The sequence below is a fragment of the Pongo pygmaeus genome, chromosome 4 (assembly GCF_028885625.2).
Source record: "Pongo pygmaeus isolate AG05252 chromosome 4, NHGRI_mPonPyg2-v2.0_pri, whole genome shotgun sequence".
Lineage (NCBI taxonomy): Eukaryota > Metazoa > Chordata > Mammalia > Primates > Hominidae > Pongo > Pongo pygmaeus.
This window is the reverse complement of record NC_072377.2, coordinates 156,493,540-156,521,355: the sequence shown is the minus strand read 5'-3', so window position 1 is coordinate 156,521,355 and position 27,816 is coordinate 156,493,540. Positions and strand designations below refer to the sequence as shown.

Here is a 27,816-nt window from a genome sequence, read left to right as displayed (position 1 = left end):
CTCTGGAGGCTGAGGCATGATAATTGCTTGAACCTGGGAGGCAGAGGTTGCAGTGAGCTGAAATCATACCACTGCACTCCAGCCTGGGCGACAGAGTGAGTGAGACTCTGTCTCAAAAAAAAAAAAAAAAAAAGAAAAGAAAAACCAGAAACCATAAAACTTTTTGAGGACAAGGACCAGGTATTTATTAATTCTCATACCTCCCAGAGTGTTAGGCACGAACTAAATATTCAACCAAGACCTGTTGCACTGAGCAGTTTATATACAACAGGAGTGACCCAAGTTGAAACGTAGAATCAGCCCGCTCATACCACTTTTTGCCAGGTGATCATAGGCAAGTTACTTAGCATCTATGTTTCCTTATTATTAAAATGGTCATAATTGCAATGTCTAAGATAAGGGGTTGCTGTGAAGATTATTAAATCCTCAGTAAACTTTGGCTATTGTTACTCCTATGATTATCATCAATATCATCAATTACCTTATCTGTTCAATACTGGTGGCACAGGTCCACCAGCTAGATGTCTAATCCCTTATGTGTCTATCAGTGGTACAAGTGGAGTTTCAGTGGGATTTTTTTTTTAAGACCAGTTCCAAATCATCAAGGATGATACCACTAGTAGCAGCTTGTCTTGTCTGTACAGTGGTTAAGTCCTGGCCTTGCCTTTGTGGCAAATACAACCCCCTTGAATTGCTCGGCCCTTCTCAGCATTGCCTAATATTAGGGAGGACTCCTGTAAAGCTCACTGGTTAGAAGATCAAGACACTTAGGTCTGGTTCTGCCCCTGGGGGCCATTGGGTAATTCCTTGCAGTCTCCAGGCCTCACTTGCCCTCTGAACAAGAAAGAGGCTGTTCTGGGTCATCCCTCCAGGCCTGTCCAGCCCTGGCACTCTGTGAGTCGGTTTAGGCAGCAGCCCCGGAACAGATGAAGCAGGCAGGGTTGGGACGTTTGGTCAGGACAGCCCACCGCAAAAAGAGGAGGAAAGAAATGAAAGACAGAGACAGCTTTGGCTATGGGAGAAGGAGGAGGCCGGAGGAAGGAGGAGACAGGAGGAGGAGGGACCACGGGGTGGAGGGGAGATAGACCCAGCCCAGAGCTCTGAGTGGTTTCCTGTTGCCTGTCTCTAAACCCCTCCACATTCCCGCAGACCTTCAGACTGCCCGGAGAGCGCGCTCTGCCTGCCGCCTGCCTGCCACTGAGGTATGTGTGACCCCCGCCCAGCCTTTCCCTTCTATAGTTGCACCAACCCCGACACTATCGTTCACGCCGTCAGCTCGTGTGCAAGGGAGGGAAGCTCTGCTGAGGATGCGCCTCTCCTCCCGGCTCCATCACGGCTCCCCTTAAGAGCATGGTCCTCGGTCCTGTCTGCCTGTTGCTTTTCAGAAGGTGGACTCACTGTGTAACTTTGTCTTCCCTTATAGGTTTACAGAAAATAATCTCACTGTGTCTTCGGGGGAGCATTTTCTCACTCTCTGTTTCTCTCTGTGTCTGTCTCTGGTTTCAGAGGCTGCCTGCCTGTCCTCTTTGCTCCCTTTGCAAATGTGGCAGCCTCCTCCTTTCCTGGGAATCTGATCCCATCACAGCTGCCACAGGGACCTGGCCAGCAACCGGAGTCTGTCCTCCACATCTCAGTCAGGGGCTCTGTTTTCCAAAAGGGACTTTGCATGAAAAATCAGTTGATCTCTGAAAGGCAAAGGGGGAGGCTTCACCATTAATCCACACCCCTGGGAAGCCTTCTGTTTTCCTCTAATTCTTCTCACTCCCAAACACCACCTTCTGTCCCCCCAGTACACAAATTTCAGCGCCATTCTGCCTGAAATGGCACCATCACAACCTCAGTCTTGGGCTAGGTGTTGTTCCTGTCCTGAGTTCCTTGGGATGGTAAACACAGGCAGTAGCCCTTAGTTTATCTAAATCTGAAGAACCCAGACATCAGATATCGTCAACCAAGACATGGGTGTAATGGGAGGTGGAGTGTGCTGGGGGAGATGTTCTCAGAAGGGGGAAAGGGGGAAGGGAAGAGGGAGAGAATTCCAGGGTCCCCTTCCGTACTCCACCCAAGACTGGTGTCCAGCCTGTCAGGGTGTCAGGTCTTCTTCAGACAAACCCACTACCTTTCTTCACCGCCACTGGCTCCATGAACTGGCTGTCAAGTGGATTTCCTTAGGGAAAGGGACTCCAAGGACTCCAATGGAAAGGGGGCACTGGGATGAGTTATGTCTTCCAGGAATCCCAGTCTGCCCAAAAGGGAACAGAGAGGCATGCATTTTCCTCAGGAAAGGACAGCATTTTTTTCATTAGAGAAAACGTTTTCTCTAGTAATGCTTTAGAGTTAAATTTCTATATGCCCCAAGTGCTGGTGGTTTAGTGAGAAGCAAAGCAGAAGTAGGACACAGGCTTCGGGCATGCATTTTATGTGTGATCTTAGGTAAGTGTCTCCCCTGGATTTAGTGCCCCATCTGTAATGAAAGAAGGCTGAAGCTGAAGTCTCTTTGGGGTGCTTTGTGTCCTCTAAAATATTCAAAGGAAGATTTCTTAACCAGGGTCTATGGAGTGGTCTTTGAATGGGCCTCAAGCCATCTGTAAGCCCCTAAAAATTGTATGCACTGTGTGTGTGTGTGTGTGTGCGTGTGTGTGTGTGAGAGAGAGAGAGAGAGAGAGAGAGAATGAATATGGGTGGTCATAGCTTTCAGCTTTAAGATATTCTCAAATGGATTAGAGGGCATGACATGGGGATGGAGTGAGGACTGGTAACAAATGTGTGTATTTGCTGGGGGATGAAGCCTTTTGAAAAGGGAGTGGTTGAGGAAAGAGAGTTAACTCGCAGCTATCAGCTGCCACATCGACAACGCCTAGAGCAAAGAGGGGGAGGGAGGGGAAGAAGGGGGTTGCCTGGAGAAGGAATCAACTTTTGAAACTTTCTCCAAGTCCCACCCACCAGAAGGCTCTTCTCTGCCTGACTCACTCTCCGAGGAATGTGAGTTGCCACGGTAACCTTTTTTTCAGGGTCTCTGCCTGCTGGCTGGGAGGGGACACTCGAAACCCTCTAAGAACATCAGTCTGAACGTACCCCAACCCCAAATTCAAGGACTGCAGCAAATTCTAGGCCCTGCCCTTGTGATCTCTCAGGATTCCGGGGAAGCCTTGGGCCGTGATAATCTCCTTGCAAGGGGGTTTGAAGACCTGGGTTTTAGCTCTGGCTGCGCCCTGAAGGCACCATTTGACCTTGAACTAATACTTCTTTCTGGGCCCCATTCACTCTACAGTTAAAGAACAGTAACAGCAGCCACCTCTAGGGGGTAGATAGTGTGTAGAAGAAATGGAATAATGCTCAGGGAAGCACTTTGCGAATTGTGGCGTTCCCTCATAATGCAAAGGGTTTTAGAACTGATGGATTAATGGCATCCAAAGATCTGGTGAAATCATTCTCAGCTTTTTTTTTTTCCTGGCAGCTCCATCATCTTGGGGTTTGTATAGAACTCCCTTTACTAGAAGTACTGACAGGAAAAATTTTAAAATCATAATATTGTTTATCTTCATTTTGATTTGGGGACCTTCTTGTGTATTTCCCAAGACTGTTGTGCCCTCTATGTAGGAAATGCATTGGCCAAGGGTGAAAAAAAAAAAATGTGTTCTAACTCACAGTGCCTGACATTGGGAAAGACACTTCCTCTCTTGAGGCTGCAGTTTCCCAAACTGTTAAATAGAGGTTCTAAGCTAGATGATCTCCCAGGCACCCTTCTAACTCTGAAGTCCTGTAAACCTAAATCCCAGATACCTCTTTTGTTCAAAGGAATAGCTGGCCTGCATTTTTAAGACCCCCTTACTGTACCCCCAGTTGAAAAAAAACAAGAAAGGATGGGCTAGGGGATCTTGAGTTGCATAACCATCATGCTGTAATCCTTATCCATCTGTAGAGATTTGTCAACCAACAGTGTGGCTGGGGTTTGCTATTCATGAGAGCAGCTTTCCTTGCTGAAAACAAGCTATAAATAAGAAAGAATGGTGAAGGAAAGGAAAGAGCTGAGGATGTGAGGTAAACAGTAGAATATTTGGCTTTTGAAGTCGTTTATGTAGGTAGATAAATATGCAGAGATAAACAGGGACAGGTACAAACCTATAGTGATGAAGAGTATAAACATCGATTTCATCAACAGGCACCCACTGGCTCAGCTAAAAATAAGTGCCTCATTACAGGAGCAGACACAGAAAGTCATTCACTCACACACCTCTTCCTGGATGACAATGATTTACAGACAAGTTCCAGGAATATATCTTAATGAATGTGAAAATTCTGACCCTTGCCTATTACAGACTGAAACAGACAGATGCTAAGTCAGGCTGTATGTAACTTACACAGACATGTCATCAGGTATACAAACACACACCGCCACTTGCAGCCACACATGGATGGATGTGCGCAGTCAAACATAATATGGATCATGACAATGAGACAGACGTGTAACCTACATATATCACCAATCACCTCTATGTCTCAGAGAGAGAAACTGAGTCTCAGGAAGAGAAAATAACTCACTGGAGGTCACATAGCAAGCTGGCGTCTGAGCCAAACTTCCAGGTGTTTGGAGCCATTTAGATGTTCACCTTGCCTTCCCCCCCCCAATCCCCATTTGTTCAGTTTGGAAACACACTCATGCACACAAGCCCCATGGATACTAAGTGGTGAGCAGCACTTTGTCTCTCCCGTTGGCTGGCCTGCAATGCCTATTCCGGCCCACATGGCTTTGTCATTAGGCCCAAAGGCCCTGCGTGATGTGCCTGTAGGCGGCTGCTCCCTTGCTTCTAGCTGGCTCCCTCCCAAACGTCAGTCTCAAAGGAGAGAAGGGAAAACTGGCCTTGAGCTTTCAGCAACCCTGAGGACCTTGTTTCTACAGCAGAGAACCTGATGCCTCCCTCCCTCCCTCCCTCCCAACCTCAATCCTGAACCCAGGGACAGCTGGGCTGTGCAGGGCCAGGGCCAGCAAGTAGTGACTAGATGGAATTATTTAGAAAAACAGCCTCTCCTCAGCTGGCAGCTTAGACAGGAAATCATCTCTGCTCTCACCCATCAAGCTATAGAGCTTTATGTCTGCAAGGAAAACATGAACATAGACAACAATTGTTTTCAGAGGTCGTTTCTTTCAGAAACTTGGTATTAACTTCTCTCATCTGGGGATCCCTCTGGGTCATCTTGTGTTAGTCATGGCATTAGGATTTCAGACCTATCAGATAAAAAAAGCAAAGCAAACATCTGGATGTTTTTGAACATCTGGAAGTTTTGCTCAGACACCAGCTTGCCGTGTGACCTCCAGTGAGGTATTTTCCTTCTCTAAGCCTCAGTTTCTCTACCTCTACAATAAGAGGCAGCACACAGAGGTTTCATGTGGCCTGACAACATCACTAATCCATCGGTAGTGGCTGTCAGAAGAACTGTGTTCAGGATTCTGATGCCTCTCTAGGCTTTAGGAGAAGAGGTCAAGCGATTGATTAGTAATGTCTGCCACATGTGCAGGAGGGGTAGGTGGAGGCTACGTGTTTGTCACATATGCCACATATTTGCTATCTTTGGGATCTCGGAGGCCTTTCCAGATGCAACAGCCTGGACACTTTGATGTTCTTTCTCATCCTTTCATTTGTGGTCACCACGATGCAGCAGCAGTGCCCTAGAGGGAGCCAAGAAGGAAGCCTGAAGCTCCACCCCAGCCTCTGCTAGCCGCAGTGAAATGTGGCATCTCAGATGTCTTTATGGAATCTCAGGCTGATTCCGGCCCCAAACTCTGGAGCCACCTCTGAGTTGCCCCACAAGCTCTCCAGTCCTAAGTTTTAGCTACCACACCTTAAAAGTTTCCTGTAGCGTCTTCCCTTCCAGCAGGAAATAGAAGTGGAAGCAGGGAGTCAAGGGGCAAGTGGAGAGAGGTAATGCTCTAAAAAGCTTCTGCCCAAGTTGATCCGGAAAATCAGAGCTGAAAAGAACCTAAGGGACCACCTTGCCTAAGGGTTCATATTGTGTTCCTAGGAGAAACTACAGATGTTCCAAGGTATCTTAGGGAATGTCCCTGTGTGTAGGACTCCCAGTCCTCAGCTCCACTCCACTTTTATCTGCTTTTCTTTTTTGTGAATTTTTTTGAGAGGGAGTTTCACTCTTGTTGCCCAGGCCAGAGTGCAATGGCGCAATCTTGGCTCACTGCAACTCCGCCTCCCGGGTTCAAGTGACTCTCCAGCCTCAGCCTCCCGAGTAGCTGGGATTATAGGTGGCTGCCACCACGCCCAGCTAATTTTTTGTATTTTTAGTAGAGACGGGGTTTCATCATGTTGGCCAGGCTGGTCTCGAACTCCTGACCTCAGGTGATCCACCCGCCTCGGCCTCCCAAAGTGCTGGGATTACAGGCGTGAGCCATCGCACCCAGCCTGCTCTTGTTTTTTAATTTCACACTTATTGATTAACTAGATAATACTCATTCACATGTTTCAATACATGCTAAAAGATTTCAGCAGTTTGAAATATCGGACTCTGCAGAAGACTTCATTGAAATAAGGGATTTTCTGGCTTACATAATTTTGAGCACTGACCTTATACAGACAAGCTGGGGGTGTTCTGGAGAGCAGAGGAAACTCCCCTAAGTTCGCACAGTCAGCTGGGAGCCATGCTGACTTGCTCTCAGCTCTCCTGACTTCCACGTCATGAGGCCACCTCTGAGCTGCTGTGTCTGCTCCCAGGGGTGTGAGCAGGAGTGCCATTGTAGCTGCATGTGGCCACCTCTCTGGCCTGCCTGGCTCGGTCCCCACATCAGCAGACCCCAGGCTCCTTCCGAGTCCCAACTCCCTGGAGGGCCTGGCTTCTGGCTTCCTTTATTAGCCTCTAGACTTGTTTTCCTCTCTTTGGGCTTGTTTACCAGCAACATGTGTTTTTGGAGCCCTTGTTTCCAAGCCAAATAGTGAGAGTGAGATGCTTGGCTGGTATCAGCTGCCCAAGTAAGAGGCCAGCCCTGGGCCTGGTCTTCGTCACTGTATCCTCTGGAGACTGGACTTACCCAGACCAACAGGAGCAATATGTCCTTTGTTCCACCCAAACACCCCTTTTTCCCTGGGCTTATAAAGCACTGGAATTTTGCACTGAATTCTTTCGGGGGATGGAGATTCTGGGAACCTCGGACTTTATAAGATGCTCTTCCCAACGACAACATTGCTTACCTCTTTATTTGGATTCTCTTGTGTAAATCACCCATGAGCCTTTCAAGATTGATACGTTATTGTTTCCATTTTACACATTGGGGAACAAATTGAGGCCCCAAGAGGTAAAGTTGATTTCTAAAGGTCATACAGTTGCTAAGTGGTGAGCCAGGATTTGAACCTGTATATTCTGGCTCCAGAGCCTGTGAGCTTACCTTTATTCTGTACTGCCTAATAGTTTATTATCACTCTGTCTACCATGGTAGCCACTAGCCACATGTGGCTATTTAGATTTAAGTTGATTAAAATAGATGGGCATGGTGGCTCACGCCTATAATCCCACCTCTTTGGGAGGCTGAGGCGGCCGGATGGCTTGAGGTCAGGAGTTCGAGACCAGCCTGGGCAACATAGTGAAACCCCATCTCTACAAAAAAATAAAAAAATAAAAAAAATAAAAATTCGCTGGGTGTAGTCACATGTGCCTATGATCTCAGCTACTCAGGAGGCTGAGGTGGGAGAATCACTTGAGCCCAGGAGGCAGAGGTTGCAGTGAGCTGAGATTGCACCAACTGCATTCCAGTCTGGGTGACAGAGGGAGACCCTGTCTCAAAACAAAAAAAAAAAAAAAAAAAAAAAGATGTTTTCCATTGTTCTCTATTGCAGTATTTCAACAAGGTATGGGTTAAGTAAGATTTTTTGGATTGGCCTCGGTCCTTTTGCATAAAATTTTTAAATAAAATGAAATACAATTTAAAACTCAGTTCTTCATTTGCACTGGCAACATTTCAAGCGTTCAGTAACCACTTGTAACCAGTAGCTATCATAGTGGACCACATAGATATAGAATGTGTTCATCATCTTGGGAAGTCCTCTTGGGTTGCATTACTCCATAAGTTCTTTCCACCCAAATAAGATTTAATGATGGCAACTCAGTTTCTTTGCTTCACATCCTAAGTCTATCATTCTGAGACCCACAGTCCATGATTCTATGATTCTGAGGTATCCCCCATGTTCTAAAGTTCAGTGGCTTTTTAACGTCCAAGGAGAGCCCAAAGGAGGCCCTTTATGTTTTGAGGGACAAACTTGGGGGCTGGCTGTACTTTTCCATCCTTGGAGTCTTTCCAGAGAGAGAAGTGACCTCAGCTTCAGGTCCTGCTGGCAGCCAAGGATGGGTTTTCAGCAGTCTCCAGAGCAAATAAAGGCAAAAGGAAGGGACTCGACGTACGGAACAGGAGGCAGTGGCGGCCGGGAGGGGGCTAAGACTGTCTGCATTTGATGGCCACCATGCCAAGGGAAATATGCCTTCTCTTCCTCCCCTGGCCCTGGGCATTTTCCTTCCCAGGAACTCAGGCCAGTTCAAGGCCCAACTGAGCCCCATTCAGGTGACCACCTGGGAGCGGGTAGCTGCCAAGGGAAATAGTGTGCAGAGGTAGAGACATACCAGTGGTGGGGTAGGGTTGCACGGGTTCTCACCCTAGCCCTGCCACTCACTCACTCACTGCTATTAACTGTTGGCAGGTTTCTCCTTTCCTCTAGGCCTTGGTCTTCTCATCTGTACTATTGGGCAGAAAGATGTGACTTGAGCCCCCAGTGGGGTGCTGGATTATGAAAACACCCTGAAAATGATAAATGTATGCATCATCACAGACTAAAGAAATACAAAGGAGGGAGTTTTCATTTAATACCGGTCATTTATATGAAGGGAATTTAAATTTTCACCAGGCACGCTACACCTAGGTTTGATTGGCAAAGGATCACAGCTGTGAGTTCTGAATGCTGGGGTTTGACACTGTGTTCTGACCTTGCTGGGGTGACTGTTATACTCCATTAGCTTTGCAGGATGGACGCAGGGCTCTTTGGTCAGTGATAGTTTAGAGAGCCTCAGAGAGGTATCTTGTGGGGAAGCAGGGAGTATGGCTGTGCATCTGGAATAGTTCAGCTGCTTCCCCTCCCTCCCATCTCATCATCTGGGGGAAAAGCGCTCTTGGACTGGTGGCGTAGCACCGGGTACTGGGCAGGACCCAGATTTTGTGTTTGTTTTTTACAGTTTTCTTCCAAAACTTTGAAGGTGCATTCCAAGATTTTGCATTCTGTTCTTAACAGTCTCTCTGCATTTCTCCCCCACTCCCACCTGTCTGAGCATAATTCCTATTAGGCTCACCCCAACTCCATGAGCGAGAACGCTTGCCTATTTGGAGAGGGCCTGAATTGTTGCATGACTTTGGACAAGTGCTTCCTCCCTCTCGACCTCAGACTCCCCATTAAGACAGTGGGACTAAGAACCCTTCCATTCCTGTCTGCCTACTTCCCAGCATTGTCAGAAGGCTCTAGGAGACAGTGTTATATGACAGTGCTTTAGAAACTATGAAGCAGCACTATAAGACTTAGAGTTATTTTTCTCTTCTGGCTGCAACAGGAGGGATGGGGGTGGCAGGGAGGGTGAGTGTGCAGCTGGAAAAGGAATTCAGGAAGATGGGGAGGTAGGACAGACGGAAGAGCCGCCCAGCGAAACCTTCCCCTGGTCACAGAGGGAAGCATGGTTACTCTGCTCATATGAAGGACACAGACTCAGGGAAATGTCTGTCTTCCTGTCTTTCTAATCTGAAGCTTACTACATTTCCAGTCCTAGCTGGGCTATTTCTTCAATAACATGACTACCCTGTCATTGTAGCTCAGACGGGGTGACTTTTTGTTTTGTTTTGTTTTGTTTTAGCTGCCATTTCACTTTGATCCTTCAACCTCAAACTATCTCAGACAAGTCCTTCCTTGATGTTTTCTTTTCTGTTCCATTTGTTCCAAGCCACACACAGGAGTTATTTATCTTGCGTCTTCCAAAAGGGGAAGCAAGAAGGGAGATTTTTCCACTTAAGCCTGGCGAACAAGTGAACAACTGTGTGAGGGGAGGAACATTCCACAAGCTGCCTCAGAAGGGAAGACTAGACTCCTCTGGAAGTTGGGGTCACTGTGAAGCAATACCAAACCCCCAGGTCCTTTACATTTCTGTTAGTTTTATTTCATTCACTCTATGCAATAGGGGGTGAGGTTTTGTGTCTCTTTAAGCCCAAGAAAGGACCATTATGAAGTCGGCTCTTCCTCTGCCTGTTTCTGCTTCCCAAATGTTATAGTACAAGTGAAGACAAATGATCCCAGAGGAGACTATATGTGTCAAGACCAGAATGTGCTTGGGGTGTCTTAAGAGCATTTTAAGGACCGAGGCTGCTACCTCAAAGTTCACCTAGTCTACCCGTTTCAATTAATAGATGGGGGAACCAAGGTCTAGAGAGACCAAAAGACTTGATACTGCTGTGGTAGAATAAGACCCCCTGGCATTTAATTTCAAGCTGAGTGTTTTTCTCCGTGATGCCAGGTTACCTCCCATCTCCATTTGGTCAGTTGAGAAGTCTTGGAAGAAATAAGGGATGATGAGCCTGACAGAGAGGTTTTGGGAGAAAAAAGAGGGAAGACATGGCCACTGTTGCTCCTGATGGAAGGTTATTTGTGGGTAGAGAGAGCAGGTTTGTTCTTTGTGGCTGCAGGGAGGATGGGGTAGACAGATCAGAAAGTTTTGGGGGAGGCAGATTTAGATCAGTAAAAGAAAGAACTTTCTAAAGTCACTTGAGAATGAAAAGCCATTTAGTTAGTGCAAGAAATGAAATGTCTCCATCACAGAGCCTCTGTTAGGAATAGCATTTTGGTTTTGAATCCTCAGAGGAGATTCTGCTCCAACGTCCCTTATAGTCATGAGAGTATTAGAGTCTAGAGCTTGGCATTTAGAGAATGAGGCCTTAACAGTTACCAGAACAGAGGTATTTTCTAGATCTCAGCAACATCCCCTCTGCAACACATGGAAGCATCTGGATGGTTTCCTTACAGGACCTAAAGAAGTGCTGTCCCTTCTGGGTAGAATGGAGAAAAATGTGGCCACCCTCAAGTTTCCATGGGTTACATTCCAAGACTATTGTTCTTTGTTTTAGAATGTGGATCTCATTGTCTCAAATTGGCAGGAAGTTGCTGCCTATTAACTTCTCCCATTGCAGAGGGAGTAGGAAGGAGGGGGAGGAGGCGACAGAGGAGGAGGAGGAGAGATTGGGTTTAGGGAAAAAAAAAATTTTAGAATATCAGGGATTGAAGAGACCTTGAAGATGATCTGGTTTGGCATTGCCCAAACTTAACTAATTAGCCCATCACCTTAGTTGAATCGCTTTGCAAAAACTTTAATAAATGTGTTACAAAAGCAGATTTTATATCATTACCATAAGTGGAAAACTCTGTGTACCTTTGTCATAAATAGAAGGAAACTGTAAAAACAAACACATAAAAAAACCAAAACAACTTTATTCAGTTCCAGCTGGATATAATTTCCTGTGGAAGCTCTGAGCTGGAGGCTTATTCTGTCTTTGTTAAAAGAGGAGATAGATGAGTATAAAGGAGGTGTTCAAGACATCTTAGCACCAAACTGAGACTTTCTTCTCATATAAGCAGAGTTTAAAGAATATTAAATGGAACCAACCTCCTCTCATGTTTTTCACTATCATTTAACTTGTACCATCTAACATTATCTTGCACGTATCAGGAATTCAGAAGGAAATCTCCATAAGGAAGTCTCACTCTCACTGAACTCTCAATCTCTCCTCCCCATAGGGTTCCCAGCACCATGAGGGCCTGGATCTTCTTTCTCCTTTGCCTGGCTGGGAGGGCCTTGGCAGCCCCTGTAAGTACCTAAATATCATATCTTTTTGTTCTCATTCCTACCGCTAGCTCCACGGGTTCTGAGCCTGCCAGCCCTGGATGCTGAAAGGGAACAGGGACTTCCCCATTTCAAGTTAGTTGTCTTTTTTTTTTTTAAGATTTTTTTTTTTTCTTAAGTTAGTAAGCTCAGGAGAAAAACTGGGATGAGGACCATTGGGTGGAGGTATCAGAGAAGAGAGTTCCATGTAATGTTAGATAAACTTCTTAGTAGTCAGAGCCTCCCAGCAATGAACTAGGATTGCTTTAGAAGGAAATGATGTCTTTGTCATATGAGGAATTCAAGTAGGCAGGAGACGGGATGTGGGGGATTTCTGGTAGGGGTGGTATTAGAAGAGATTCAAGCTATAGAGAGAGGAATGTGTTGGCTTCTGAAACAGTGAGGGTTGTTTGGTTGTAAGCAACAGTTCAATCTGACTAAATTGGGGGAGGAGGGGAAGATACAGAGGTAGATTATAATATTAAAGGCCTTGGGGAGGACTGGAAAAGGGCAGCTCTAGGCTTTGGGAGTTAAGAACTAATGGACAGTCTCTGAGATGTTGCTATCTGAATGAATCAACTCCAGCAATTTTCACATCTTGAGAGAATGTGCCAAGAAGGTTTTTGTAAATTCAAAAAATGAGAGCCAATCTGGCTGAGCTTGGGGCCTGAGCCAGCTTCTTGGCCAGGTGAGAGTGGGGCCCCTTGATTAACAGACAGTTCCTCCAAGCATTGCATGCAGAGGACAGGAGTAGTTATCCACAGCTCATCTGCAAGCCTTCACCAGGAGAGGAGGAAGAAACAGGGCAGGCAAAAAATGCAATTTCTTTCAACCTGTGACCCCCTCATCCTCTCTTCACTAAGAAGTGGGAGTGATGGCAGACCGTGGCAATCTTGATCAGGCTGGTAGATGGAGGCAAAAGTTTCTCAAAGTTGGCATTAAGTTTTGAAGCAGCCCCAGCCAGCTAAGGGCCTCAAAGTTGTGTGTTTTCTTGCTTCCTCTTACTCCAAGTTGAAATGGCAAGAAAAATTGCCTAATAATAATAATAGTAATATCACACTGTGAGGAAGATGATGACATCTGTTAAAATTCACAGTGTCATTCCCTCTGGATGTCAATTTTTCTATCTGTAAAGTGAGGGAATTGGTCTGGATCAGTGATTTTCAGACTTTATAAGAATTCAAAGCAGCAGAAATACTTTTCCAAGCTAAATCTTAGGTAGACACCTAGGATATAAAATATATAAAATGGGAACTGCTTGAGTGTTCCACGGTGCTCACATGACTGGCTTCTTCTTTGTTTTGTCCCTCACCATGGCAGTCCGTGAGGCACAACTTTGGGGATCTCCAGTAAGCTGCTCTCCAAGCTCCCCTAGCCTGTATCCCAGGCCACAGACACTTTGGAGGTGAAGCTGGCCTTATTCCTGACCCCTCTGAATGCTACTTTCTCTTTCCAACAGCAGCAAGAAGCCCTGCCTGATGAGACAGAGGTGGTGGAAGAAACTGTGGCAGAGGTGACTGAGGTATGTGGGCAGTGACCACAGCCCCTTAGCTCCTCTCTACCCGTATCTGTGCCCTGAGAAATTAGGGCAGATGCTGTGGGTCTCAATGCTAGAGTGGGGCATTTGTCTCCATGTACACACATAGCATAGATGCAAACCCTGAGTATCTCCCACATCCTGACACACTCCTGAATGCTTCCCAAACCTTCAACGGAACCGTACGTTTGGGGGCCAGGACCTCAAAATTTTTGTTTTTTAAGCTGTGCAACAATTGTTCTTCCATGATTACCCACAGTTTCTGCAAACATAAAACAGAGGAGGCCGGGTGCGGTGGCTCACGCCTGTAATCCCAGCACTTTGGGAGGCCAAGGCAGGCGAATCATGAGGTCAGGAGTTTGAGAACAGCGTGGCCAACATGGTGAAACCCTGTCTCTACTAAAAATACAAAAAATTAGCTGGGCATGGTGGTGGGCGCCTGTAATCCCAGCTACTCAGGAGGCTGAGGTAGGAGAATTGCTTGAACCCGGGAGGCGGAGGTTGCAGTTAGCCAAGATCTCGCCACTGTACTCTACCCTGGGTGACAGTACAAGACTCCATCTCAAAAAAACAAACAAACAAACAAAAAAACACACACACACACACACACACAGAGGAAAGGGGAGATGCTTGGGTGTGGCTGGCAGGGGTGGAGGCTTGACACCCTCTTGTGAACATACGTCTCAGTCAATTTAGAAAGTTTATTTTGCCAAGGTTAAGGATGCGCCTGTGACACAGCCTCAGGAAGTTCTGAGACATGTGTCCAAGGTGGTCGGGAGTACATTTGCTTTTATACATTTTAGGGAGACATGAGACATCAATCAACATGTCTAAGTTGTACATTGGTTGAGTTTGCTAAGGCAAGACAACTTGAGAAATGGGGGCTTCCAGGGTAGAAGTAGATAAGAGACGAATGGTTGTGTTCTTTGAGTCCTTGATCAGCCTTCCCCTGAATACACAGTTTAATCTGGCTCAGTGAATCTGCATTTTTACATAAACGATAGGGGAGAGGAAGCAATCAGACAAGCATTTGTCTCAGGTGAGCCTCAGAGGAATGACTGCATAGAATAGGAGGCAGGTTTGTCCTATGCAGTTCCCAGCTTGACTTTTCCCCTTAGCTTAGTGATTTTGGGGTCCAAGATATATTTTCCTTTCACACTCTCTTTCCCTAACACCCCTGGTGACGTCTGAGGCAGCTCAACAGAATCCCAGGCATACTGCAAAACCCAGCAGGTCTATAGATTAAATCTGGATTCCCAACCCTGCATTTGTGCTTTCTGTGACCTGGAACCCTTCAGCTACCCTTATGGGTCTGGGATGGGAGTGGGGACCATGTTACCCATTCTTCTCCCTCAATTCCAGGTATCTGTGGGAGCTAATCCTGTCCAGGTGGAAGTAGGAGAATTTGATGATGGTGCAGAGGAAACCGAAGAGGAGGTGGTGGCGGAAAGTACGTCCCTTCCCTGTGACTTGGCACATCCAAGCTGCCCTTGGCTGCCTGGGCCTGGGGCATGAGGACAGCCTACATGAGGCTCCTTCCAGCAGAAATGCAGGGTGGGGTCCTCAGTGGGCTGAAGAGGAAACATGGCTTTGACTTAACAACTGGGAGACTGTGGCACTCAGTCGCCTGGGATCCAGGCAAGATCGGTTTCCAGGCCATCCATGTGTGTGGTAGGAAGGAGAGTTCTCCAGCTGGAAATGGGCTTCTCCCCTCATAGCTCTTTGCCTTGAGTCCAAAGCTGAGTTTCCCAGTCCCACGGAGGTTGCTGATCACATCTGGTCACCGAAATCCCCCACTGCTTCTGTATCAGCCCGTGCCCCACAGAGGAGTAGATCTGAGAGAAGAGATCAGGAACTTGCACACTCATAAGCTCATTCTATTTCACACAGCCCAGGGAAACGAGGTCCTGAGGAAATGCAGCCTGACATAATCCATACCATGCTATCCATGCGTTAGTGCCTTGGGAGACAAATGACCTAGGGGCTCTGGCTCCAGCCATAGGTGCAAGGCATTTGTACCCAAGGGGTTAAGAGCAAGGACTTTGGAAGCAGTCCAACCTAAGCTTTGAACCCAGGCTTCTCCACGCCAGCTTGCTTGTCATCTCAGAGCCTCAATTTCTCATCTCTCATATGGGGCTGATGAAGATGGCAGACCCTCGTCCCAGGGCTGCCGGGAAGTTTTCAGACAAGCTGAGTAGGCATCTGCTAAAGGATTATTAAAACACCCAAAATAAAGCATTGAGAGGAAAAGGCCACATTAAGCTCTCATCCTGAGGGTTTAGCTAATGGTATTTGATCTAGCTGGGCACAGGGTTTCTGTTGAACAGAGGGACGTCTGCTGAGTCATGCTCCTTCCCGCCTCCACGCCCACCTCATCCGGTGTTTACCAGGCTCTATTGTCCAGCATGGACCTTGAGGCTCTTCTCCCTTTTCCCTTACAGCCACTTAAGTCTGTTTTGTTGGGCCTCACAGCTCCCTGGCTCAGTGTCAACAGCTGACTTTCTAAGCCATTCTAGAAAGCTTATTCTGGAATCCAGAAATGCCCCACTGTGATTGTTCAGTGGAGACCAGGAACACAATGGTTGCTTCAATCTTCGGGAAAGCCATATGGTATCTAGTGTTTCTGGGTCCCAGACTGAGCCTCCAGCCCCCCAAAATTGCCTGACCTCTATCTCGAGCTAAACCTCTAATCCCCAGGCTGAACCAGCTGCTGCCCTAAATGTTGACTGCGAGGCCCAGTGCAAGAGCAGGCAGGACTCAGGGCTGTCCAAAGCCCAGAGTGGGGGCCACAGCCAAGGACTGTCTGTCAGCCCTGAGATCTGTCCAGGTAGGATGGGGGTGGATGTGCTAGTGCAGGTGATGCTAACTCTCTTGTCTTTCTGCCCTACAGATCCCTGCCAGAACCACCACTGCAAACACGGCAAGGTGTGCGAGCTGGATGAGAACAACACCCCCATGTGCGTGTGCCAGGACCCCACCAGCTGCCCGGCCCCAATTGGCGAGTTTGAGAAGGTGAGGGCTGAGAGACAGGGGCAGGGGGTAGGGATTGGGCGCTTTGGAATACAGTATGTCTGCTCAGGAAACTGTTGGCTTGATGGTTCTATGGGGCAGTGCCAGTCTCAGAAGTCCCCTTTCTAGACCTAGTCCCAGCAGGAAAGAGGGGATGAGTCAGAGTGCTCTGCCTGGCACTGGATCTTTTCAGCAACCAGCAAGACTTTAAACAGCACCATCAGGTTCCAAGCCCTATGCCAGACTCTTAGAGCTAAGAGTATAACAGCATCAGCAAAGAATCAGGTTCAAAAATTTGGGTTCTGGGGCCAAACTGAAGGTTGACTTCAAACCTCATCTCCATCACTTGTTAGCTGTGAGATTTCAGCTAAGTTGCCAAAACTTTTCAGGTCTGTTTTCTCACGTCCAAAGAGAGGATAAAAATAGTCCTTAACTCATAGAACTGTTGTGGAGATGTGTCAGAAAATGTTTGGTACATAACAAGTATCCAATAAATGCTGCTTAATTTTAAATTATCTCTCAAGTATGTCCGTTCTCTCCAATAGGATTCATCCATCCATCCATCCATCCATCCAAGTAAATATTTTTTGAGTGCCTGCTCCTGCCCACCGTCATGCTAGTGGCAGTCTAGCTCATGGCAGCAAATCTGGGGCCAGCACTATTCCTACAGCCTCCCATCTGGCTTCTCCATCTTCAGTTTCTCCAGAGACTACATAGCCTCTGGGATCCACATTTTAATATCATTGTTAACATTTTCCTCCTCCTCACCCCTCCCCACTCCCAATGCCCAGTCACCAGTGCCCACCAGTTCTCCTTCTGCAGTGACATATAAGCTATACTAAGTAAGTACAGACAGGACGTTCAACACAGGCTCCCCTCCTCCTAACACAGCTACTTACGGCCACTGCCCTTGTCCAGCCCTCAACATCTCTGCTTGGCCATCCCTATGTTCAGAGATTGACTAGGACTCCATTGGCTCAGCATACAGTTGTACTCACAGCTAAGGTTTAGTATAGCGACATATTCAAGATATACAGCTGGATCATAAGGGAAAAAGACGCTAGCAGAGTCTGGAGGAATCTGGGTGGAGACTGACTTGCTCCCATGAGGGGTCATTAGAGTGCATTCTTACCCCAGCTACAAAGATGCAGCCACATGTGAGTGATGTTTCTGTCCAGGGAAGCTCATTAGAGACTCAGCACAAAGTTTTAATTGGATGCTGGTCACATAGGTACCCTTTGCCTAGCATGCACCAGAATTCCACACTTCCAGAAGGAAAGCAGATGTTCAGCATAAACCAGATTGTTTGTACAAACAGTCCAGGCATAGTGAGCCACTCTTATCAGTTAGGGAAAGATTTACAACAGTGCAGGGAACTGTTTCCCAGCTAAGTTCCCAGACACCAGCCACAGGCTGACCTTACAAGCGGGCCTTTCTAAGGATAACAATTCCAGGCCTGCTATGTTAACTCTTCTTTGAACACTCTTGTTTCTCTCCCGTTCCTGTCTTTAACTTTCTCTTCAAATATCTTCCAGGATATTTTTTCCCTATATCTCAGACCTGACTCAGTGATGCCTCTGCTCAGAGACCATCGATGGCTCTCAGCCTGGGCTGAGCATTGACCTGGGAACCCAAAGAGTGGATTTGTGTCCCAGCCCTACCACTAACTCACTGTATAACCTCGGGCTAATGACATTCCTTGCTTAACCCTCAGTGTCCCCATCTCTGAAATGGACAAGGATAGTGGTATCAGCGAAGAGCTTTGGGAATGAAGGAGGGGGTACTCTGTGCTTTGCCAACAGGTGTGCAGCAATGACAACAAGACCTTCGACTCTTCCTGCCACTTCTTTGCCACAAAGTGCACCCTGGAGGGCACCAAGAAGGGCCACAAGCTCCACCTGGACTACATCGGGCCTTGCAAATGTGAGTGTCCTTGGGCCCTTCCAGACTCCTGTCTTGGGGAGAGAGCTCTGAGCTGGCACTCAGGTTGGCTCTGCCACCCCCATGCTGGGTGATCTTGGGCAAATCTCTTTCCCTTTCTGAGTCTCAGCATCCCCATTTATAAAATGAGGTAATTGTCTATGAGTCGGCTCCTCTCAACTCTGAGTTCAGGGCACTTTCTGGGGAAGGACTGAGCGACTATGGATGGTCAACATCAGGGAAGATTTCTGGAGTCTCTCACTAGCATCTGAGACAACCGCATTTCATTTCTCTAATGAGGAAGAAGTTCTTCTCTCAGGCTAAGTTGAATCTTTCTTGCTTCAACACTGTAAAGGAAAAATGATGTTTGACCTGGGCCTACAAAATATTTTGAAAATATCTGAATTTGAATGCTTTAAAATAAGGGCATGCCTGTCAGTTTGCTTTGGGCCCTGTTACTTGGTACTGTCATATCTTCACCCTTTTACTCCATTACATTCCTATCTGCCCTCCGAAAACAGAGGATAAGCACCCTCTTCCGGAAACCTGGGAGTCAGTTGTCTTGGGAGGGATGCCAGGGTGTGGCCTGATCTTTGGTTAGTGACCCCAGCTGCAAACTCAGTGGGGCCAAGTTCCTTGTTCAGTATCCTCCCTATCATGGGAGACCCCCAAGACCACACCTGCTCCCCCTCCAAGGCAACATCCACACTGTGGGTGGGTCTTGTGTATTCTGGCACCCGATGGCAATGAGGAGAGCCACTCACCTGCCTCAGGTGTACAGGGTGCAGAAAAGTGTGTAGGGGGTGGGAAACAAAGTTCTCCTCGTGGGACTCCAGGTATGAAATTGAGAAGGTACAGAGTAGAAAAGGAGGGTTGGGGGAAGAAGAGTGGGTAGGAAGTCCCTGGGCAGCGAGACCAGAGTGCCTGTCTTAAGGAGCCTTTACAAAGTGGCTTTGCTTTCCCTGAGGCATGTTGCCCACTCACTCCAACTCCTAAGGTTTTTATCACCAGATATTCTCTGTTCTCTCCCAGTCCTCAGCTGGTGATGAAGGTAGCCTCACAGAGGGGACTTTCCATGGTTCAATAATGAGGGAAGAACAGACCCCTAAGCCCCCAGGTGACCACACTGCCCTGGATACTGGATGAGGCTCTGACATTGTGCCCTTGAGCAAGTCCCTTCTCTCCATGCTGACCTCTAATAAGTCCAGTACAAAGTGTGAACTTGGGTCAGGCACGGTGGCTCACGCCTGTAATCCCAGCACTTTGGGAGGCCGAGTAGGGAGGATCACTTGAGCTCAGGAGTTCAAGACCAGTTTGGGCAACATGGCAAAACCTTGTCTCTGGAAAATATACAAAAATTAGCTGGGTATAGTGGCACGTGCCTGTAGTCCCAGCTACTCAGGAGGCTGAGGAGGGAGGATTGGTTGAGCCCAGGAGGCTGAGGCTGCAGTGAGCCATGATTGTGCCACTGCACTCCAGCCTAAGCAACAGAGTGAGATCCTGTCTAAAAAAAAAAAAAAAAAAGAAGAAGAAAAAAGAAAAAAGAAAGGAAAAAGAAAAGTGTGGACTTGGATGAAATCTTCGGGTCCGACATTTGGGATTCTAAGTTCCAAAGACCAGGTTGGAATCATTTCTAAGAAGGTTCTGGTGGTTACACATCCCTGAGTCCTCTACTCCCAGCTCCCTGCCAAGCTGGGCCTGTGGATAGATGTGATCCCTCAGCCTCCCAGCTTCAAACACCTGCCAATGGTTGATGTGAACAACATGGGCCCAGTCTCAGCTAGGATCACACCCAAAGCCCAGCACTCAGTAAGGTGCAGGAGCCATCAGGAGCCATCCATTTCCCTGAGCAGAGCAGATCAGGCTGAGGAAAGCAGCAGCCATGCCTTTGCAAAATGCATTTCTAGAGCATTCTTCCCACACATAATTGCCTCTGCTCATTGTCCTGTGAAGAAACTGTGGCCTAGAGAGGTTGAGCCACTGTGCCAAGGCCACCAATGCAGGTGGTGTGGGGCGGGGGGCTCTGGGGTGGGGAGCATGGCCCAGGCAGCTTGTTGGCTCTCGGCAGGGAGATTCAGGGTCTGTGCTGACTGCCCTTGTGTTTGGAACCTAGACATCCCCCCTTGCCTGGACTCTGAGCTGACCGAATTCCCCCTGCGCATGCGGGACTGGCTCAAGAACGTCCTGGTCACCCTGTATGAGAGGGATGAGGACAACAACCTTCTGACTGAGAAGCAGAAGCTGCGGGTAAGTGGTCTCTCTGGCCTTGCTGGCCCTGTGCTGGTGAAGATCCAGTCCCATTCCTAGAACTGGGCCCCCAACTGCAGGGCGGCATCCTGCTCTGGAGCGTGCATTTACCCCTGAGCACCAGGACACATACTTCTCTTCCTGCCTTTGGAGGCTGGTGGTGCACATTAACATCTTAGAGGCTCTGAGAAGTCCTGCAGCAGAGACCTGCTCCCTTTGCTTAACCTAACGTTAAACAAAAGAGACACAAACAGCCCTATTCCTTTTTCCTTTGGAGTCTGTGGATCTTAAACTTTAATGAGCATATTACCTACCCCAAGAAGCTGATAAAATGCAGATTCCTTGGCCCCACCTCAGGCCACTGAAACAGTGTCTCTAGAAAGCAAGGCTCAGAAAGCTGCATTCTAAATACTCCCCAGGTGATTTATGTTTATTTTATTTTTTTGAGGCAAAGTCTCACTCTGTTGCCAGGCTGGAGTGCAGTGGTGCGATCTCGGTTCACTGCAACCTCCACCTCCCGGGTTCAAGTGATTCCCCTGCCTCAGCCTCCTGAGTAGCTGGGACTACAGGAATGCCACCACGCCCAGCTAATTTTTGTATTTTTAGTAGAGATGGAGTTTCACTATGTTGGCCAGGCTGGTCTCAAAACTTCTGGCCTCAGGTGATCTGCCTGCCTCAGCCTCCCAAAGTACTGGGATTACAGGCGTGAGAGTGTGCCCGGCCTTCTCCAGGTGATTTTGATGTGGGTAGCTATACGGAGAATTCTTTGAGGTCATCCCAGGCTTCTGTTTTTGTGAATGAGTTGCTGGTACCCATCTATGACACCTCCTTCCCCTCGCTGTGAACTTTGGTCTGGCTAGTCTCTGCCTGCTCTGGCCTTCTGGCAGGGGTGGGAGGGCCCGACTGGTCCAGACAATATCCATGGACCTCTTGTCACACACAGTCTCTACTCCCTCAGGTGAAGAAGATCCATGAGAATGAGAAGCGCCTGGAGGCAGGAGACCACCCTGTGGAGCTGCTGGCCCGGGACTTCGAGAAGAACTACAACATGTACATCTTTCCTGTGCACTGGCAGTTTGGCCAGCTGGACCAGCACCCCATTGATGGGTAAGACCCCAGACCCTAGAGTGAACAGAACTCAAGGCTGGCAGGTGCACTAGCTATGGCCAGAAAGCCTCTCAGCAGCCTATACTGCTCCCAGCCCTGGCATCCACAGTTTGCCTGGGGATTGGAGCAGAAGCATGAGGCATCTGGAGAAAAGATGTGGACCTGGGAGAAAGAAACCAATAAGACACTCTCATGCTGAGGTGAAAGTCAGTAGGAGCTCAAAGTAGCTCCATAATCCTGCAAGTACTAGGTATGGATATCTGGATAATGAAGGAGTGTGAGTTAAGAAGGAGTACCAGGCTCCAAGGGGTGGCAGGGGACAAGGTGGGGTCAGCCACATGCTCCCTGTCCTTCAGCAGAACATCCAGGGGCAGAGCAGCCACCTGGCACTGTCTAAGCCCCCTCCTAAGGCCCAGCCCCAACAGGGCCCAACTGATCCTGGAAGTTATCCAAAAAAGCCTGTCTATTTTGCAAGCCCCCAGTTTGAGGGCTCTTGTCCCTTGTCCAAATGAGTTATGAGGCCCTGTGCAACTGCACTGCCGAACAGGCAGGCAGCTGGTCAGTTAGCAAATGCTTACTGAGTGTGCATTTTGTGCCCTGCACTATTCTAGGCAGGGGATTGAACAGCAGTCAGAGCTGGCATGGTCCTTGCCCTCATGGACTCATACTCTGTTCATAACCCTGTCACTACCTTCTGAACTTCTCTTTTGGTGATGAAGTGAGAGCCCCTGCTCAGCCTCAGATGGAGCAAGCCACACCTGCACCTTCCCAGAGTGGTTTTTTCTTTGTTCTTGGGTTGTGGAAGCAGAGCATCACACAGAGGGGAAACGAAGGGCTGCCCTACTCACATACCCAGGGAACCTCCTTTCTAGGATGTTCACCCCTCGCTCTTTGTCCAGCCTGTGTGCCTGGAGTCTGCCAACCCTGCCAGTGATCCTGAGGGCTGGGGTCTCCTGAGCTCTGGGAATCTTCCGGCCACTTCTCTCCCAGGCTCTTGCCATGGCTGGGATCCAACTGGGTCACTCATTATGGCAGGGAGGGGAAAAGTCAGAGGGGAACATCTGGAGCTCAGGCAAAGCAATTGGATCCCACTGCAACAGAGGGCCTGGAGGGAGGCTTCCAGATGGGGTGCAAGGACAGCACATCTGGGAAAGGGGTCCAGCCTGGGCAAGGGGACCCACTTCCTCCTCCTCCCATCCCAGGGCTGTAGGTGACCTTGCGTGCATCCCTGCCCCTCCCTGGGCCTCAGTTTTCCACCAGTACAATGAAAGGGAGGAGAATGTTCCTATCAGTTCAAACATCGTGTGATTTCTTTGGTGAGCTGGGTGGGGCTGGGAGGTCTAGAGGTTAAGAAGACAACTGGAGTCACATTGTTCCCTGCAGATCCTTGGCGGGGAGACTGTTTTAGGGACAAGTAGGAGGGGCTCTGGGGAACAAAGAAAAAAATTATACACATGCTCTGGAGTCTAAGGCCAGCAGGGAGAATAGGGAGGGAGGACAGTGGGAGAGACATCCAAAGGGCCTCCCTCTCAGACATTACAGGATACACAAGCAAAGCTCTATGAAGATGGTTAGAGCTCCCGTTGACCCTCACTGCCAATCCCAGTGCCTTTCCACATTCCTCCCCAGAAGGCAGCACTGTCACCAGATTAGTGTGTCATTTTTAGACCCTTTACTAGGCATTTATAGATGTATAAATGTGTGTCCATAGACAATATACCGTGCTGTGTCATGCTAGATTTTGATCTACCCATAGCAGAAGTGCTGAATTTTGATTTTAAGTTTCTGTGTCCCCAGTTCTCAGCCAATTAGGAAACAATCAAATACACCAAACAGACCTTTGTTTTTGAGCCCCTGAAACCTTAGAGCTGGAAGGGCCGTTACTAATTATGGCCAACTGCTCCTCTTTGCTGGAAGGAGAAACTGAGGTTCCGAATGAGGCACTGTTGTTCTCTGAGTCTCAGAGCAGTCAGTGGCAGAGCTAGGGGTAGACCTGGGATTCTCGCTTTTTGTCCTGCTTTAAATATCCTTTCCTCCATGCTCTGGGGCAGGCTAACTCCCCGGTTGCCTCCCAAGGCTGGGTGTGGAGTTTTTCCATGCCTTAGGCCCTCCCCTGCCTCCTTCCCTGCAGGTACCTCTCCCACACCGAGCTGGCCCCACTGCGTGCTCCCCTCATCCCCATGGAGCATTGCACCACCCGCTTTTTTGAGACCTGTGACCTGGACAATGACAAGTACATTGCCCTGGATGAGTGGGCCGGCTGCTTCGGCATCAAGCAGAGTGAGTGTCTGAACAAAGAAACAAGGGGCATGGGCAGAAGCACTGCTCCCAGGGTGCTGGGTTGTCATCGCCCCGACTCTCCGCTCTCTTGATCTGTCTGTTGTCTGTCCTCTCTGCCTGTCTCTGCTCTCTCTGCCTATTTGACTCCTGTCTCTTGGGCGTCTTCCTGATCCTTCTCTGTCCATCCAACTGTCCCTCTCTCTTTCCCTTCCTCAAGCGTTAGCACTCACCCTGTGCTAAACACTATTTTGGGAACTGGCAGGCACACAGAGAGGAAACAGGAAGTGTAACTTGGCAGCGTGTGTAAGAGACAGGGACAGGCCAGAGACAGGGAGAGTGAGATTCCTCCATCACTGACTTCCTGGGTGACCTTGGACGGCCACCTAGACCCCTGCCCCTGGGGATGGGTGGGAGTCCACTGACCCCTTGGGAAGTGCGTCATCATCGACGCAGCCTTATTTTTAACCGTGCTCTTTTCTTGCTTTGCAGAGGATATCGACAAGGATCTTGTGATCTAAATCCACTCCTTCCGCAGTACCGGATTCTCTCTTTAACCCTCCCCTTCGTGTTTCCCCCAATGTTTAAAATGTTTGGATGGTTTGTTGTTCTGCCTGGAGACAAGGTGCTAACATAGATTTAAGTGAATACATTAACGGTGCTAAAAATGAAAATTCTAACCCAAGACATGACATTCTTAGCTGTAACTTAACTATTAAGGCCTTTTCCACACGCATTAATAGTCCCATTTTTCTCTTGCCATTTGTAGCTTTGCCCGTTGTCTTATTGGCACATGGGTGGACACGGATCTGCTGGGCTCTGCCTTAAACACACATTGCAGCTTCAACTTTTCCCTTTAGTGTTCTGTTTGAAACTAATACTCACCGAGTCAGACTTTGTGTTCATTTCATTTCAGGGTCTTGGCTGTCTGTGGGCTTCCCCAGGTGGCCTGGAGGTGGGCAAAGGGAAGTAACAGACACACGATGTTGTCAAGGATGGTTTTGGGACTAGAGGCTCAGTAGTGGGGGAGATCCCTGCAGAACCCACCAACCAGAACGTGGTTTGCCTGAGGCTGTAACTGAGAGAAAGATTCTGGGGCTGTGTTATGAAAATATAGACATTCTCACATAAGCCCAGTTCATCACCATTTCCTCCTTTACCTTTCGGTGCAGTTTCTTTTTCACATTAGGCTGTTGGTTCAAACTTTTGGGAACATGGACTGTTAGTTCTCTGGGAAGTGGTCAGCGCATCCTGCAGGGCTTCTCCTCCTCTGTCTTTTGGAGAACCAGGGCTCTTCTCAGGGACTCTGGGGACTGCCAGGCTGTTTCAGCCAGGAAGGCCAAAATCAAGAGAGAGATGTAGAAAGTTGTAAAATAGAAAAAGTGGAGTTGGTGAATTTGTTGTTCTTTCCTCACATTTGGATGACTGTCATAAGGTTTTTAGCATGTTCCTCCTTTTCTTCACCCTCCCTTTTTTTCTTCTATTAATCAAGAGAAACTTCAAAGTTAATGGGATGGTCGGATCTCACAGGCTGAGAACTCGTTCACCTCCAAGCATTTCATGAAAAAGCTGCTTCTTATTAATCATACAAACTCTCACCATGATGTGAAGAGTTTCACAAATCTTTCAAAATAAAAAGTAATGACTTAGAAACTGCCTTCCTGGGTGATTTGCATGTGTCTTAGTCTTAGTCATCTTATCCTGACACACAAACACATGACCATACATGTCTACACACAACTACAAAAATGCAAACCTTTGCAAACACATTATTGTGCTTTTGCACACACACACCTGTACACACACACTGGCATGTTTATACACAGGGAGCTTATGGTTCCTGTAAGCACTAAGTTAGCTGTTTTCATTTAATGACCTGTGGTTTAACCCTTTTGATCACTACCACCGTTATCAGCACCAGACTGAGCAGCTATGTCCTTTTATTAATCATGGTCATTCATTCATTCATTAATTCACAAAATATTTATGATGTATTTACTCTGTACCAGGTCCCATGCCAAGCACTGGGGACACAGTTATGGCAAAGTAGACAAAGCATTTGTTCATTTGGAGCTTGAGTCCAGGAGGAATACATTAAATAATGACACAACCAAATATCAATTACAAGATGTCACCGGTGCGATGAAGGGAGAGTAGGAGAGACCATGAGTACGTGTAACAGGAGGACACAGCGTTATTCTACTGCTGTACTGTTCTGTACGGCAGCCACTACCCACATGTAACTTTTTAAGATTTAAATTTAAATTAATTAACATTCAAAATGCAGCTCCTCAATCACACTAGCAACATTTCAAGTGCTTGAGAGCCGTGCATGATTAGTGGTTACCCTATTGAATAGGTCAGAAGTGGAATACTTTCATCATCACAAAAAGTTCTATTGGACAGTGCTCTTCTAGATCATCATAAGACTACAGAGCACTTTTCAAAGCTCATGCATGTTCATCATATTAGTGTCATATTTGAGCTGGTGTTTTGAGACTCCCCTTAGAGATAGAGAAACAGACCCAAGAAATGTGCTCAATTGCAATGGGCCACATACCTAGATATCCAGATGTCATTTCCCCTCTCTTATTTTAAGTTATGTTAAGATTACTAAAATAATAAAAGCTCCTAAAAAATCAGACTATTCTGGTGTTCTCTTCTACACAATGGGAGGGAGAGCAGTAGGAGAGATTGGCCCATTTGGTGCTGGCCATTTGAGGAATGAAAGCCCAGCCCTAGTCTCATAATCTCTAGGAATCTGTAGAGAGAGGAATTGAAGTAAATTTCAGCATTGGCTCATTCAGTCTTTCGGCGACATTCATCAGGCACCTGCAATGTGTTAGGGGATCTTATGAGTAGGCAGTGTGCGTGATCCTTGCTCCCCTGGAACTTTCTAACATTCTAGCAGGCAGACCATACATAAATTTGCAATACTGTTTCTGATAAAAACATGTGCTGTAAACATGTGCTCTGATGTAAACATGTGCAGAGAACTACCATGGAAAATGACTTGGACTGGGTGCTCCTTCAGGTAGGTGGGAGATGTAACATTTGCCCTGTGGACTGAACGATGCAGTCTGTCCCTTGGTCAGCCCAGGGCAGATCATACATGGACTACATGTTACTATCACAGTAGCTCTGCCACCAACTTACTGACATTCAGGGAGCTTGGGTGACTTGGTCATGTGATGAGGCACCGAAAAAGGGGGAGAACCGGAACCTGGAGCTTCCTCCCTCATATCTGGATGTTTCCCTTTAGGGAGCGCCACAGTTTTCAAAAAAAAGTCAGCATCAAAGATCCATGATGTATGAATCAGCTAAGGCCCCCGGAGGACAGGGTAGGGCTGCATGCCCTGCTGGCCTCAGCAAAATTAATCAGCTGAGTTAACAGGGACCCTCAGAATCCAGAACTTAAGGGCAGAGCTTCTATATCCTCCTTCTATCTGTCCTTCTCCCCACTTAAAATCAATTTTTTAAAAAAACAAAAATTTTAACATTTAAAATAAATTGTATCATTACCTTAGATGAAAAATTAGTATCATTTACCATAGAGATAAACCTTAAAGATAAATATGGTAAAAATACACATACAATGAAAAAACAACGTTATGCAGTTATACATGTGCCTTATGCTTCTTTTTTTTTAGACGGAGTCTCACTCTGTCACCAGGCTGGAGTGCAGTGGCATGATCTTGGCTCACTGCAACCTCCGCCTCCTGGGCTCAAGCGATTCTCCTGCCTCAGGTGTGTGCCACCAGGCCCAGCTAAGTTTTGTATTTTTAGTAGAGACGGGGTTTCACCATGTTGGCCAGGATGGT

General features: G+C 47.6%; 1 protein-coding gene across 4 annotated transcripts; it reads left to right on the top strand.

The window, feature by feature from the left end:
• The first annotated feature begins 715 nt into the window (after positions 1-715).
• SPARC (secreted protein acidic and cysteine rich) lies at positions 716-25,652 on the top strand. Of its 4 annotated transcripts, XM_063665617.1 has the most exons (11): positions 716-894; positions 1,150-1,202; positions 11,814-11,883; positions 13,358-13,420; positions 14,798-14,885; positions 16,326-16,447; positions 18,247-18,367; positions 20,478-20,611; positions 21,570-21,718; positions 23,850-23,998; positions 24,488-25,652. In XM_063665617.1, exons 3-11 carry the CDS (start codon positions 11,827-11,829, stop codon positions 24,514-24,516), a joined length of 912 nt encoding a protein of 303 aa, XP_063521687.1. In that variant the 5' UTR covers positions 716-894; positions 1,150-1,202; positions 11,814-11,826; the 3' UTR covers positions 24,517-25,652. The 4 variants fall into 4 exon arrangements, with proteins under 4 accessions (XP_063521687.1, XP_054343455.1, XP_063521686.1 ...); XM_054487480.2 differs by having other exon boundaries at positions 726-1,202; XM_063665616.1 differs by having other exon boundaries at positions 749-894; positions 23,850-25,652.
• The last annotated feature ends 2,164 nt before the right edge of the window (positions 25,653-27,816 follow it).